The 15,876-nt window shown below is 35.9% G+C and overlaps 3 protein-coding genes across 4 annotated transcripts in view; 2 read left to right on the top strand and 1 right to left on the bottom strand.

Moving 5' to 3' along the window:
• The first annotated feature begins 1,786 nt into the window (after positions 1–1,786).
• LOC144566226 (abscisic stress-ripening protein 2-like) lies at positions 1,787–2,916 on the top strand. Its single transcript, XM_078316183.1, has 2 exons — positions 1,787–2,057; positions 2,516–2,916. The coding sequence occupies exons 1-2, from the start codon at positions 1,911–1,913 to the stop codon at positions 2,660–2,662; spliced, it is 294 nt and encodes a 97-aa protein (XP_078172309.1). The 5' UTR covers positions 1,787–1,910; the 3' UTR covers positions 2,663–2,916.
• A 295-nt stretch (positions 2,917–3,211) lies between these two features.
• LOC144566219 (uncharacterized) overlaps positions 3,212–15,876 on the bottom strand; it is a 47,475-nt gene continuing 34,810 nt past the window's right edge. Inside the window, exons 1-4 of one of the 2 annotated variants that reach the window (XR_013515159.1) lie at positions 5,920–8,577; positions 5,430–5,519; positions 4,192–4,297; positions 3,607–3,745 (exon numbers count right to left, since the gene is read on the bottom strand). Coding sequence is in view for 1 of the 2 variants with exons in the window: in XM_078316176.1 (XP_078172302.1) it covers positions 3,566–3,745 (180 nt within the window). In the remaining variant the exon portion in view is untranslated. Of the gene's footprint in view, positions 3,746–4,191; positions 4,298–5,429; positions 5,520–5,919; positions 8,578–15,876 lie in introns of those variants that run through there. The other variant, XM_078316176.1, reaches the window with a different exon arrangement.
• LOC144566222 (abscisic stress-ripening protein 2-like) lies at positions 13,207–14,233 on the top strand. Its single transcript, XM_078316180.1, has 2 exons — positions 13,207–13,446; positions 13,903–14,233. The coding sequence occupies exons 1-2, from the start codon at positions 13,297–13,299 to the stop codon at positions 14,047–14,049; spliced, it is 297 nt and encodes a 98-aa protein (XP_078172306.1). The 5' UTR covers positions 13,207–13,296; the 3' UTR covers positions 14,050–14,233.

The raw sequence follows: 15,876 nt of genomic DNA, 5'->3' as shown, positions 1-15,876 counted from the left end.
GATCAAGTGATTTTCTACCTATCTAAAAAAATAGTAAAAAAATTAAAAAAATATAAATTTTGGTCTCCAAATACATATTAACATGGAGAACAAGATGAACGGTTCGAATCAACCGTTTGGATTTTGAAAACTCAAATATTAAGCCGTAGCACCGTAGGTCTCTATGCAACCAATAGCACTATAGCCACGTGGTGGACAGTGACTATTATTATATATATATATAATAAACGAGTGGTAATCGACTGCCACGTGGCGGACAGTGGCTCTTTGTAGAGATATGGGTTTGAAAAATAGTCATGATATTTATTTTGTTGACCATTTGACTCATGTGTAGGTGACTAGGGTGTTAGTACTTCGAGTCCGGATGTTTTGCGGCGTCCTTATGTGTGTCGCTTCAAAATGTCTATGTTAAACAAAAAGCCGTTGTTCATGTCTTCATGTGAGGTCTACCCTTTGATAATATATAGAAGGATGAGATGTTTAGACTAAACAGTTTAGTTACATATTAAACAAAGAGGCATAATTACAGATAGGTATGAGAGACAGGTGGTAGATCCTTTCGGGAGGTAATAGAAGAGCTACCTCATTTTGTTTCTTTGTAAATGAATATTAAAAAAAATATAAACAAATATTATTGGACAATGAAGTCGGCAGATGCAACACGTACTCAAATTGTAGACGGACGGAGTGAATGAACTAAGCTAGGCTTGCTCATGTGAATAGCATGTACCACATTATCACCTTTAATTCTTTAAAGCAGCTCATGCTATAGTTAATTACCCCAGTAGCACCAACAGCCAAACTTTAACCGATTTAAATTCAAATAATTCGTGAATTTTACAAAAAAAATTTCAAATTTTCAAATTTTTCCCAAAACATTTTTTTTTGCTCTCTTGTTAGACTGAGATATCTGATCTGAATAATTTCTAATCATTCCCAAATTATACCCGAATTATTCTCGAATCACGAACTTTCAACCTCGCCGAACCGAACTTGAATAATTTATTTGTCACTATAATACCGAGTACCGACATTCGTATATCAATACAAATTGAATTCAGAATGATAATGTCCTAACACATGTGCTAAATGTTTACGCCGAGCTTACGGGGTTGCAGATTAATCGAAGTAAAAGCACATTCGTCCCGATTGCGATACCAGCAGGCATGATACACGTATTACAGTCCATCATTGCATCTGAGCCGTCACAGCTACCGATTAGGAACTTAGGATTACCCCTATCGGTAAGGAAACCGAGGAAAATTGACTACCAACCAATGCTACAGACAGTACAACGGAGAATAGAGGGATGGACATCCAACTTTCTATCCTACAATGGCAGAATCACGCTAGTCAAAGCAGTATTATCAGCTATGTCGCTACACTACATGCAGGCATTGAAAATTCCTGTAGGGGTAATTAGAGACGGAGACAAAATGAGGATGAATTTTGTATGAAAAGTGAATGACACGTGTAGAGGGGTTAATTGCCTTGTTAAGTGGGAATGAGTATGTGCCTTAAAGGTCAACGGAGGCCTGGGTATCATCGATTTGAGATGTCAGAATGATGCCCTGAAATGTGGATATTTATCTATTAAAAGTATATTAATTTGCAAATTTCTTGGTGCGGTTGTTATCTAGGGGACCCTCATCCAAATTTTTCTAAGCAAATAATTAATTGTTAACACTTAACATCAATCAAGGCTCACAATAAACAAAATCAATACATGATCTGATGACTTTGCTCAGGGCAATTTTGTAACGTTACCCTCCACCCCCTCCAAAATTCTCAGCCTATATAAACCCTTGGCATATTGCATCATTTCCCACAGCAACTAATCTACTCATCATCTCCTATATATAACAGCATTCAGTTAATCAAGTAGCAGTTAATCACAGATTTAGATATCAATGGCCCAAGAGGAGCAGAAACACCACCACTTGTTCCACCACAAGGAAGATGAGGGTCCCGTTGATTATGAAAAGGAGGAGAAGCAGCACAAGCACAAGGAGGAGATCGGCGGGCTCACTACCGTTGCTCCTGGTGCATATGCCCTGGTATATTTAGCTACATATACAGCATGCTATTATCTTGAGTAGTTAATTAACTTTGTTGGTAAATTACTATATATAGATAAATTGATCAATAACTAGATGATTAACGGGAAATATATTAAGTACATACCTCTTAGGCATAGTACTGTTGTGGAAAAATGTATCATAATATTATAATATCAGTACAGTTTACAACCTAAATTATTGTTCTTTGATCATTTGTACAAATTTGTTTCATTAATTTTGCATATTTTTAGTTAATGATAGACACTGTCCTCAAATTTATGTTGCATTTTATTATTTTTTTATTCATATAGCGCTTCATTCAGACGTCTAAATGACCCCGCAAAAAAAGCTTATCCTAATTTAATATTTTTTTTTTTATGTGAGAAAATTATCCTCAATTATTAAGTGAATTATCTTGTTGAACTAATTAACCTCAAATTAATTGTGTTGACCAGCATGAGAAGCAACAGGCCAAGAAGGACCCAGAGAACGCACACAGCCACAAGACCAAGGAGGAGATTGCAGCTGTTGGGGCACTCGGCGGTGCGGGATTTGCATTCCACGAGCACGACGAGAAGAAGGATGCCAAGCACCACCAGTGATTGACATCATATATACTTAATCAAGCATGAGACTCGTGCATCTGTCTTCAATTATTTTTCATTGTGTACTTGATTTCCCTTTGATGTTTAAAATAAGTGTATTGTGTCGCACTGTCTATGCTGGTTAATTTGGTAAGGGTTTAGTATTTGATTTATGCAGTTCTGCCCTTTTCATGTACTCTTTGCTGAGAATATTGCTTTGTAACTGGCCCTTTTATATATCCGAGTCAAATCAATGTTATTTATTGTGTGCTGTTGTGTTACTTTTCACAATGTTCAAGCTTCAAAAAGATATATATTTGTAGTCGTACGCATCAGCGGGTGACAAATTGTAGATTTTAAGGATGGATATGTTTAGATTTTCACAACACAAACTTTGATGCGGTACGAAACCATTCAAATTCAAGCTAGAGATTCATCTTTATCGTAACATGTAAATTTATGTTCCTGTATCTGTAGCTGGTCATTGATCAGAAGTTCAGAACACTTGAACAGCATGAAAATTTTATAAGAAAAGAAAGAAAGAAAGAAAAAAAGAAAAAAAAAACATCCTGTGGAAATTTATTCTATTAAATAATAAATTGATCCCAGTGCAAACAATACGAGGCTAACATAAGGCCCATTTTTCTGTTCAACGCTTTCAGCAAAGCCCATAGCTCAATCTAAATAAATCTAAGTCTGCTTCAAGCCAATCTACACAAGATCATGAGATAATTAGAAGTTACATACCCTCTCTTTCTCCTTTGAAAAATCCAAGAGCACCTTGCAAATCATTAAAGCCAATGAATGCATAAATTCACCTCTATAATAATCACCATATATAGAACCTAATTAAGTTTAAAAGAAAGGGCAGATAATATTTATATACTTTATCTAGACAGCTGAATTGACAAAACTCCACAATCATACCAAATTAAATTTCTGGTCCTTGGCCAAATAAATTGATAGAAGAACCGGTCCCTGAACCACCTTGCGATACCCGGCCACCATTGTTTGTCGCTGCCGCCTCCTTGTTGTACCCATCCGGCTAACCATGCACTGGCAACCAGCCATGTCACTCTCCACCTCCTCTCCTCCACATACCTGTCATTATATATAATACACATCTCTCTCATTACTAAGAAACAAATTTTCTAAGAAAAAAAAGGAATAAAAACAAAATAGACTTTCTACTGCTAGTTATTAGACTATGAATACTTTTTGTTATTGTAGTGATAGTTTTTTAGTGCATTTTTTGCAACCATTAAATTGCGTGCCATTCAAAGGAAAACAAGAAAATAAAAACAATGGATAAATTAATTAATAGAAGGAAATTGAACAATTTAATATATTTTGAAATTGTAAGAGTTGCATGATACGATAAATGCAACTAGTTGCCAAAATTCAGTAACAATTCAATCATTCTTGGAGATATAATGCCAGAATGATAGACAAAAAAGAATACAATCTACTACAAATGCAACTAGTTGCCAAAATTCAGTAACAGAAGCACTATTATTTTAATGTTTAAAATTAAAATGAAATGGTACCATTGAACCAAAACGGTATGTCGTCAAAGCATCAAATCCGCAAGGATCTGAATCTACCACGCCATACACAGGCAAATGCAGATGCTCACCAAGATGCCGCAAAAACCTATGGTATTGGCAACATTAAATTACGCAAATATCTATTATATTGCAAAGAAATCGAACTTATCTTAATTGAAATATCCATTATATTGGGGTAAATTGCATCGGAGGTCACTAAACTTTGCTTTTTGTTACGAATTGGTCACTCAAGTTTAATTTGTTCCTCAGTAGCCACTGAACTTTGTATTAGTTTCAATTAAATCACTTTGTCATATTTTCCATCTAAAAAATTGATGTGGCATCCACCTCATCACGAATGATAACTTGTGTAATTTCTTTTGGAGACATGAAATATTTCCAAAAAATTACTTCTCTTGTCTCCCTTCCTTTCTTTTTTCTTTCTGCCTCTACGTCTCTTCTCCCCTCTCCTGGACTCCAGGTCAAAAAAAAAAAAAAATCACGCTCTTCTCTTTCTCCCAGCAACCCTTTCTTCTCTCACACCAAGAGACAAAAAATTATCATAACTATGATTTTGGATCAAACCCTTTTCATATCCAGGCTGACAAACACAAGTTCCAGTAACACAGATATTTAATGGCCTTTGTAATAAGTGAGGCTATGACACTTTGCAATGCACAACTTTCTGAAATTTTAGTCTTTTGATCTTTTGTGCATATATTAGTCTTTTGGTCCTTCATCTTTTCAATTTTCAAGAAACGAAAAGGAGAGGGTAGGTAGATAATCTACTATTATTTTTTTAATTTTATCTTTTGGTGCTCTTTTTAGTTTTGAATAAAGAGAAGAAAGAGACAGAGTTGCTGGGAGAAAGAGAAAAAGAAAAAAACGTGAAATTTTTTTTTTGACTTGGAGTCCGCGTAGAGAAAGAGGGGAGAAGAGAAGTAGAGTCACACGGAAAAAAAGAAGGGAAAGAAGGGAGGTAAGTGGAGGGAATGTTTCATGTCTCCAAAAGAAATTACATAAGTTATCATTCATGATGAGGTGGACGCCACGTCAATTTTTTTGATGAAAAATGTGATAAAGTGACTTAATCGAAACTAATACAAAATTCAGTGGCTACTGAGAAACAAATCAAACTTGAGTGACCAATTCGTAACAAAGAGCAAAGTTTAGTGACCTCCGATGCAATTTACCCATTATATTGCATAAAACATCCAAAGTGCATATATTAAAAGCACCTTAGGCTGTTGAATCTTGCCACAACGGTTGGGTTTCATTATGATGGTTATCCAACAGCATGTATTGAGACATAATTGCCATGATCTGATCTGAATCCACAATGCAAAGAAAACAAGAAAAAGAGAGGGATCAATGCACTATCTTTTGTCTTTCTTCTTTTAAGAAATTTTTTATTGTGAAAGATCCAATATATCCTTGTCCCTGCAAAAGGGGAAACTAAAACCATGAAAAATTAACCATACCTGAAACGCAGAAACATTTGATTTGCAAATGGACTGAAAAATAGCACTAACAGTACATAAATCACCTATCCAGTGATATGGATGGAATTACTGAAATGATGTTATTATCTTCTCTAAATGGTGATTGCGATAATAAAATCAACTACTAATGCAATTAAAATGGAAGTAATTACTACTGCCAATTACCAGTAGAAGAATCATGGTTAAAGAGAGAAGGGGAAATAACTTTGAAAAAAGGTAAATTTACCAGATAGTTTTCAACTTCGGCTCAGCGTGGTACCAAGAGGGAATTGATCGTTCTCCTCCACCTTGCTTCTGAGCTTGGTACCAAGAGGGAATTGAGCGTGGTCTCCGAGCTTCGCAAGCACAGCCGAAGGACCCAATGAAGCCCCAACCGGGTTTGCGTAATTAACAGGGAAAAAGAGGGAGGGCGATGCAAAATCGCACCAGGAAGAGAGAGTGAGAGGGAAGGGAGACACCGATCTAGGTTACGCGGTTTCGATTTGGATTGGGGGCGACGGGGTCGATTTGGATTTGGGTGCCGGTTTCGATTTGAGTCTAGGCTTGGCGAGTGAGAGAGAGGAAGAAAGGGGGGCGTGAAATGAAAACTTTGGAGGGAAAAATGAAAATAAACCTAGGTATGAAATTTTTCGAGTCGGACGGACGAAGGCTTAAGTGGAATGAAATCACCTGCCGGTGCAGGAATTTCCTACCCCTCAGTCTCTGCTGTGTAGTGCCAGTCACTTTTAATTTTTGAACTGGGGGTCCACTGACAATGACTCTGGGGACAGAGGATTCGATTCCGGCTTAAGTGGAAACAGGCCACAAACCACAGTATTGTTAAATATAGAATTCATTAACAATCAAGGCAGCACATCACTTATGACTTATCTGATAAATATGTAAAATATAGTGTTTAATATATGCTTGATCATATTACAAGCGTATAATAATATTGAATAGTATAAACGAGTGTCGATTTGCAAGAAATAAGATTTAAGATCTTGAGCAATTAAATCACAATTCTTCAAAAGGCCAGACAAAATCTGAAATCAAAGAGTTGTTGTTGAACCAGAGATCGAATTTTTACTTGACGAAAATTAAAAGTAAATAGAATAGATAAATTGGAGATGTAAAATCCTAGGGTTTTGACACACTGTTGTTACTTCAATCCACTTCGACTCTTATTTTATTTGATGTTGGTTTTTAGTTATTGTATGAGGGCTTCTAATCCAAACATAGTGACTACTGCTAGCATTGCACAGCCACGCTACTAACCAAGACTTCCTGTTAGGACTTGACTTGATTAGTGCAAGGATCTGTCTGCGAATGTCGAGACTTTCATGTATACTCTTGTTGATCCAATTAATGGTATCTCTGGCTAAGGTCTCCACCACTAATATAGTATTTTTATTCTCCCTTATCTTGATCTGATTAGCCTAATAGTGACTAACTTCCATGTGTAGCCCTCACAGTGGCAGTCTAGACTAATAAACAAAATCAAGTAAGATCGAACATAAAGCGCAAAAGCAATCGAACAACAAAAGACTAAACAATGATCAAATAAAATATATATCAAAGCATGGTTCCTGCACTAAAACACAATCTTGGGGCAATAGTAACATGTTTCATTAATTAATTAAAAATAAAGTTGAGAAAACGAGGTAAAACCTAAGTCAAAATCCTATGTAATTTACTAACAAAATTAACTTGAGGCAGTACCCTGTCCGTTCGACGAGCGAATACCGTTATTTACAACACTGCTTGTAATTAATAGGATCGATTTCCCTTCCGATTTAAGGTGTAACGGATAGAAAAAAAATTGTTGTAAATATTTTAAAAAAAATGACACAGATACTCTATCCTAGATCTTGTATAAAAGCGTGCCACTGTGTAAAAAATAAAATTGATTAGTCAAATAGGCACTATTGTTGGTTGTATGCAATCTTCTAATACTTTGTTTGACTAAATTTACAAAACATACATTAATTGAATTTAACTATTTATATGAGTGAGTAAGTGTGCAGGTTCAAAGTTCTAATTACAAGATCTATAATGAAGAACCAAAGATAGGTTCAGGACTTTAATTACAAGATTTATAATGAATAACTAAGGTTCATGAAATGCTGAATTACAAGATTCATTCGAAAAACCTAAAAGTCAACAAGACTTTACGAAGCTATAGAGTTGTAATAATCTAATAGTTAAGTAAAGTATATTTTTGAGATATGTTGATTTCTGGAGCATCCGTTTTGAATGGACTAAATTGTATGGAACAATTAAACTGAAACAAGTCAGAGAATTCCAGTTTGGTTTCGTCCAAAACGGATGACATCTAAATGGAACGCTTATCAAATTTTGTGAGATAATTTGTACTTACCATCTTGAACAGACATAAACGTTCAGAACAGTTAATATCAATTTAAATTAAATTGCGAAAACTTTAATTTCAATATTCGCAAGCTCTGTTTCATTGAATTATTTATCTTTTTATTTCATTGAATTATGATGGCTGTCATCACTAAATCTTGTCCTGCCAAACAATATGTTTAATGCCTGATATTCTACTTAATATGACACGTCAAAAATAAAAATAAAAATATATTAGGCATATAAATTTTAGAGTGTTTTGAATATCAATTTACAATTCACTATTAAAAATTTAAACGATTTAGCTTTATCACGTTTGGATTTATACAGTGATTAGTAAAAAAACTACTTGAGCTGTAACAGTGATGACAATGAACCATGTACAGGGCATATACCATTTTTTTCTTAGATAATTAACATATTGGTCTCAATTACATCAATTAATTATTGACATCCTATACAAATTTGAAAACCTGTCTTCACAATTCATACAGATAACCCCTACGATATGTTGGTAGCGATATATAAGGCTAAGAAAAATGCTAACCTCATAAGGGGAAACCACCTGCTCTGGCCCATGCACACGAATTCCACTCTTGGATATGGATGGATGAGTCAATAGCAATCTCAAGTAAAGGGGAACATCATCGCCAGAGGAAGAGGAGAATTGGTCAAAATCGACTTCCTCAATATGGAGGTTCTCCATTTTTATCGAACTAAAGGACCAATTAAATTATTACCTTCTGGTAGTTGCAAAAGTCCTTAAATATCATGTAGACTATTAGTCCAAACCATATTCCAATAAAACCCCCATATGAACAAAGAAATATTAGGCAAGGGATGCTGGCAATAAATAACTGGAAGAAAAAAAATATATATATAATTTATCCCATAAGTGAGGAACTTATAATTTCAAATGGAGTTATTCTCAAAAGAGTCACCATAGAATATGCATACTATCAGTAATCATACGCCACAAAATTGATTCCATCAAATACAAAAGCCAAGGAGTTATCATTTGCATATATCCGCAACAAACTGAGACACATGAGAGACGTTCAACTATTTTCTTAATTAAGAAAGAAAATGACATTTTTTTAGTTGAAACAAGTCTTCAAAAATACCAGAATGCCCTTGTGGATCACACTTAGGAAGCTTTTATTTTTTGTGAAAATTACTGACCCAAGCTCCATTGCAATCCCAAGAACACTGTTAGTATCATTCCCAGTATGATACTTAGTTGCACGTTGAATTTCAATTAGATATCAATTTGATATTATCCCAAATCTGACCAACAACGAAAAAAAAAAATCCAATTCTGATGGTTACCAGTACTAAGAAAAATAACCAATTTTCATAAAATTAGTATGTACTAAACTGATTGAATGAGAACAAAGAGAGCTACTTTGCTAACTTGCTTCATCAATTAGACGTAACAATAGTCAATCACGTCAAATATGTGGTGCGCAACACATCTCTATATACACCGTATACTAAAATTGGACGACGATAATGGGGAATAAGAAGAGAGTACCTGGTTACTTGCGTGAACAACCGCACCGGCTGGATTGGAAGCTCGCTTCGGTCATATCGTCGGACCCCTTCCACCTTCCTTTTTCCTCTTCATAGCTATGATTGGAAGTGTGGAAGTGGCGAGTCGGAACACAGAAAAGGAGGATGAAGGGCTGTCGCTGGACATAAATTGGCCCCGCCTTTACCAAATAAACTCCTGCTGAATCTCACCGATTTCACGATGCTTGAGGCAACGAGCAATCGCGAGCGCAACGAGAGGCGGAGTGGTAACGTCACTGATTGGTTGTATCTCACAGGGGACGGTTGGAAGAAAGGGTTAACGGAGAGCATATAAATACGTATTTTACCCTTCCGAAAAAATTTCCGTTAAATTTTAACGACAAGTTTTGGTCTTACAAAATATCTGAATATCATGACTAGATAGGGAAGAGGGGGCTGTCCGATGGCCATCGGATCACTTTTGTGTTCGATGGGTTCTCTCACCGTCAGATCTACTTTAGAATTTGTATACGGATTTTAAAGCAGACGCGAAATTGAGAGCGCGAATTCTAAAGTAGATCCGACAGTGAAGAGAATCCATCGAACACAAAAGTGGTCCGATGGGCGTCGGACACCCCCCTCTCCCACTAGATAGACGGTCCAAATTTTTTTTGGTTCATTCCAGAATTTATACGAGTAAGCCTACCATATTTTACAAATTAATGTAAGTGTTTTAATTTGTGTTCATATCTCTAGTTTCAAAGTTCAAAACGTCAACCCGAATCGTTCAAGTTGATATCTATATTAAATTGTACTTGGAGACTAAATTTTATATTTTTTTAAATTATTTACGTTTTTTTTTTTTAAATTTCAAAATCATTGTTTTTAAAAAAATTCTGGACCATCAAAAACCGTTGTTCATGTGAGGTCAACCTTTGATAATATATAAAAGGATGAGATGTCTAGTTACATATTAAACAAAGAGACATAATTACAGATAGGTATGGGAGACAGGTGGTAGATCCTTTTGGGAGGTAATAGAAGAGCTACCTCATTTTGAGACAGGTGGTATGAGAGACCGGTGGTAAATGAATATAAAATATAAACAAATTAATATGGATTGGACAATGAAGTCGGCAGATGCAACACATACTCAAATGGTAGACGGACGGAGTGAATGAACTAAGCTAGGCTTTAGGGGTGTCAATGGCACCCTTTTACCCGTTTATATGATCCGTATCGTATCCGAAAATATGAGTAAAGGTAAGATTTTTTTCCCGTTAGCTAATCGGGTACGGGTAAGGGTAAGGGTAATGATTTTTTTTTCCATTATCTTATCCGTTTTCATATAAGATAATTTTTAAAAATAAAATTATATATATAGATATATATTTGTACGAAGATAATACATGATATAATAAAATTTTGTATTTTATTAAATTTTCATAATACAAATTAGTTGTATTCATTATTTTTTTTCTTACTTTGAAAAATATTTTATTGAAATCACAAATTGAAATGTTAATGACACTTTTTTATCCGTTTATCTGATCCATATCGTATTCGAAAAGACAGGTAAGGATAAAGATTTTTTTTCGTTATCATAACGGATATAGATATGAAAATATCTCCACCCGACCCTATCGTACCCGTTGACACCCCTACTAGGCTTGCTGATGTGAATATGTTGTACCACATTATCACCTTTAATTCTTTAAAGCAGCTCACGCTAGTTAATTACCCCAGTAGCACCAACATTTCTCAAATCGTATGATATATGTGCTTATAGTGATAAGATTCGCCAATTATATTCAAATTATACTCGAATAATTTTTTTTTAATTATTCAGTTAGCCAAACTTTGACCGAATTAAACCTGAATAATTCATGAATTTTAAGATTTTTTTTCGAATTTTCCGAATATTTTCCAGAACATTTTTTTTGCTCTCTTGCTGGACTAAGATCTCTGATTTGGATAATTTCTAATAATTTCCAAATTATACTCGAATTATTCCCGAATCACAAACTTTCGACCTCGCCGAACCGAACCCGAATAATTCATTTGTCACTATAATACCGAGTACCGACATTCGTATTTCAATACAAATTGAATTCAGAATGATAATGTCCTAACGCATGTGCTAAATGTTTACGCCGAGCTTACAGGGTTGCAGATTAATTGAAGTAAAAGCACATTCGTCCCGATTGCAATACCGGCAGGCATGATACACGTATTAAAGTTCATCATTGCATCTGAGCTGTCACAACTACTGATTAGGTACTTAGGATTACCCCTATCGGTAAGGAAACTGAGGAAAATTGACTACCAACCAATGCTACATGCAGTACAACAGAGAATAGAGGGATGGACATCCGACTTTCTATCCTACGGCAGCAGAATCACGCTAGTGAAAGCGGCATTATCAGCTATGCCGCTACACTACATGCAGGCATTCAAAATTCCTGTAGGGATAATTAGACACAGAAAAAATGAGGAGGAATTTTCTATGGAAAGGGAATGACACGTGTAGAGGGATTAACTGCCTTGTTAAGTGGAAATGAGTATATATGTGCCTTAAAGGTCGAAAATAATCCAACGGGACTATGGCCGCAAACGATAAAAGCGCTGCACAGACTGACATTGGTATCTCAAATGGATGCCTTGGGGCAGAAAGCCTCCTTTTTGTCAAAGAATTGACGACTTTGGCTATTTTCTAACATCATCATTGCGAATATCTGTCGGAGTCAGAGAATGGAGATGGACACCATCTGGGGTTTTTTCCTGTGCATCGGCATACAAAGAAATGCACCATAGCGGGATTATATCATGGAGTAACAATAAAATTTGGAAGTTGAAGGTACCAATGAAGATCAAGATATTTATATGGCAAATGTTGGATGATAAACTTCTAACTCAACAGGTATTGTTGTACAGAGGGTGTTTGGTCCCCACGGATTGTTACCTTTGCTCTGGAATTTCGGTGGAGACCAGGGACCACATCATGTGGGACTGCGTCTATGCGGCAAATTTTTGGAGGGGCTTGATGGCACAGTACAAAATCTCCATTAGGGGCGCGGTGGACATAATCTCAACCTGGATTAATGGAAGGAAACAACATGCACAAGGTTCGCACTGGAACCTAATCTGGGCAGCAGGAGTATGGCTTCTCTTGAGGGAGAGGAATAGGAGACTATTCTTGGCGAAAAGGAAAGCGGTGCATCGGCTTATCACCGATACGGCACTAGAGATAGAAAAATGGCGAATAAACATTTAATATAGAACTAGGGAATCTTGACAAGTGGTTGAGATGAGAATGTAACTCCTTTGTATAGAAAGCGGAGTTTCTAATTAGTATTTGTATATGTAAAAATTGTATAAAACTTTTTTATCAATAAATATATCTGTTGTCGGCACATCAAAAAAAATGTGGATATTTATCTATTTAAAGTATCTTAATTTGCAACTTTCTTAGTGCGGTTGTTATCTAGGGGACCCTCATCAAAAATTTTCTAAGCAAATAATTAATTGTTAACACTTAACATCAATCAAAATCAATACATGATCTGATGACTTTGCTCAGGGCAATTTTGTAACTTTACCCTCCACCCCCTCCAAAATTCTCAGCCTATATAAACCCTTGGCATATTAAATCATTTCCCACAGCAACTAATCTACTCATCATCTCCTATATATAACAGCATTCAGTTAATCAAGTAGCAGTTAATCACAGATTTAGATATCAATGGCCCAAGAGGAGGAGAAACACCACCACTTGTTCCACCACAAGAAGGAAGAGGAGGGTCCCGTTGATTATGAAAAGGAGGAGAAGCACCACAAGCACAAGGAGGAGATCGGCGGGGTCACTACCGTTGTTCCTGGTGCATATGCCCTGGTATATTTAGCTACATATACATCATGCTATTATCTTGAGTAGTTAACTTTGTTGGTAAATTACTATATATAGATAAATTGATCAATAACTAGATGATTAAAGGGAAATAAATTAAGTACATGCCTCTTAGGCATAGTACTGTTGTGGAAAAATGTATCATAATATTATAATATCAGTACAGTTTACAGCCTAAATTATTGCTCTTTGATCATTTGTACAAATTTGTTTCATTAATTTTGCGTATTTTTAGTTAATGATAGACACTGTCCTCAAATTTATTTTGCATTTTATTATTTTTTTATTCATATAGCGCGATCATTCAGACGTCTAAATGACCCCACAAAATAAAGCTTATCCTAATTTAACTTTTGTTTTTTTATGTGAGAAAATTGTCCTGAATTATTAAGTGAATTATGTTGTTGAACTAATCAACCTCAAATTAATTGTGTTGACCAGCATGAGAAGCATCAGGCCAAGAAGGACCCAGAGAACGCACACAGCCACAGGACCAAGGAGGAAATTGCAGCTGTTGGGGCACTCGGCGGTGCTGGATTTGCATTCCACGAGCACCACGAGAAGAAGGATGCCAAGCACCACCAGTGATTGACATCATATATACTTAATCAAGCATGAGACTCGTGCATTGATTTCCCTTTGATGTTCAAAATAAGTGTATTGTGTCGCACTGTCTATGCTGGTTAATTTGTTAAGGGTACGTTTAATATTTGATTTATGCAGTTCTGACCTTTTCATGTACTCTTCGCTGAGAATATATATTGCTTTGTAACCGGCCCTTTTATATATCCGAGTCAAAACAATGTTAATTATTGTGTGCTGTTGTTAGGGGTGAAAACGGAGCCGGATTATCCGGCGGATATCCGCTCCGTATCCGGATATAATCCGAATCCGGATAATCTGGATTCGGATAATTCCCGGATACGGATTCGGATAATTTTCGGAAATCCATAAAAGATCCGGATACGGATACGGATTCGGATACGGAGTCCTAAACGGAGCGGATATCCGGATTATCCGGATTCGGATAGTTTGGCCAAAAACATATAAAAGAGGAATAAATATTTGCTATAGGTGGGATTTGAACCCATGTCCTCCCATCTCAATGCCTTAAGAATAAGCTTCAAACCACTACACCACAACATCTTTTGTTACCATACACTTATTTGATATATATATATTATATGAATAGATTATCTTTCATCTCTTATAAGTTCATTAATATTTATATTTAATGTTTTAATTAATATTTGTATTTTAGAAGTTCATATATCTTAATTATCTGACCATTATTCGTTTTATATCCGTATTCGAATCCGTATCCGTGGACTATCCGTTCCGTATCCGTATCCGTTTAAGGCGGATTTGGTTTTGAATTTTGATATCCGTTTACTATCCGTATCCGTATTCGTATCCACTCATTATCCGACGGATGCGGATATGGTATTAGCATTATCCGCTCCGTATCCGCTCCGTTTTCACCCCTAGCTGTTGTGTTACTTCTCGCAATGTTCAAACTTCAAGAAGATATATATTTGTCGTGGTACGCATCAGCGGGTGACAAATTGTAGATTTTAAGGATGGATATGTTTAGATTTTAAAAAACACAAACTTTGATGCGCGCGGTACGAAACCATTCAAATTCAAGCTAGAGATTCATCTTTATCGTAACATCTTTATCAAAACCATTTTTCAACAAAATAAAAAATATATATACATATAATAAAGAAGGGGTAATCGACTGCCACGTGGTGGACAGGTGGCTCTTTGTGGAGATATGGGTTTGAAAAATAATCATGATATTTATTTTGTTGACCATTTGACTCTTGTGTAGGTGACTGAATTTACATCCTCTGAGATATCTCATATGTTGCGTGACTTTCTGGAAAAGCTCAACTGTTCAAAAACGTTTCACACGAATCTTAAAGCTCAGATAATACTGGCCCTTGCGCTATCCCCGAATAGGCACCGGACACGTCGGTCACGCAAAATATGAAATATCTCAGAGGATACGCACTCCGTGACTTGGGTGTTACTGTGTTAGTACTTCGAATCCGGATACTCTGCGGCGTCCTTATGTGTGTCTCTTCAAAATGCATATGTTAAATAAAAAATCCGTTGTTCATGTGAGGTCTAACCTTTGATAATATATAAAAGGATGAGATGTCTAGTTACATATTAAACAAAGAGGCATAATTACAGATAGGTATGAGAGACAGGTGGTAGATCCTTTTGGAAGGTAATAGAAGAGCTACCTCATTTTGTTTCTTTGTAAATGAATATAAAAAAAATATAAACAAATATGGATTGGACAATGAAGTCGGCAGATGCAACACGTACTCTAATTGTAGACGGACGGAGTGAATGAATTTAGCTAGGCTTGCTGATGTGAATATGATGTACCACATTATCACC

Source organism: Carex rostrata, chromosome 15 (assembly GCF_964058835.1).
Source record: "Carex rostrata chromosome 15, lpCarRost1.2, whole genome shotgun sequence".
In the NCBI taxonomy this organism is placed as follows: domain Eukaryota; kingdom Viridiplantae; phylum Streptophyta; class Magnoliopsida; order Poales; family Cyperaceae; genus Carex; species Carex rostrata.
Note: the sequence above shows the minus strand (reverse complement) of the source record. Positions and strands in the feature narration are given on the sequence as shown.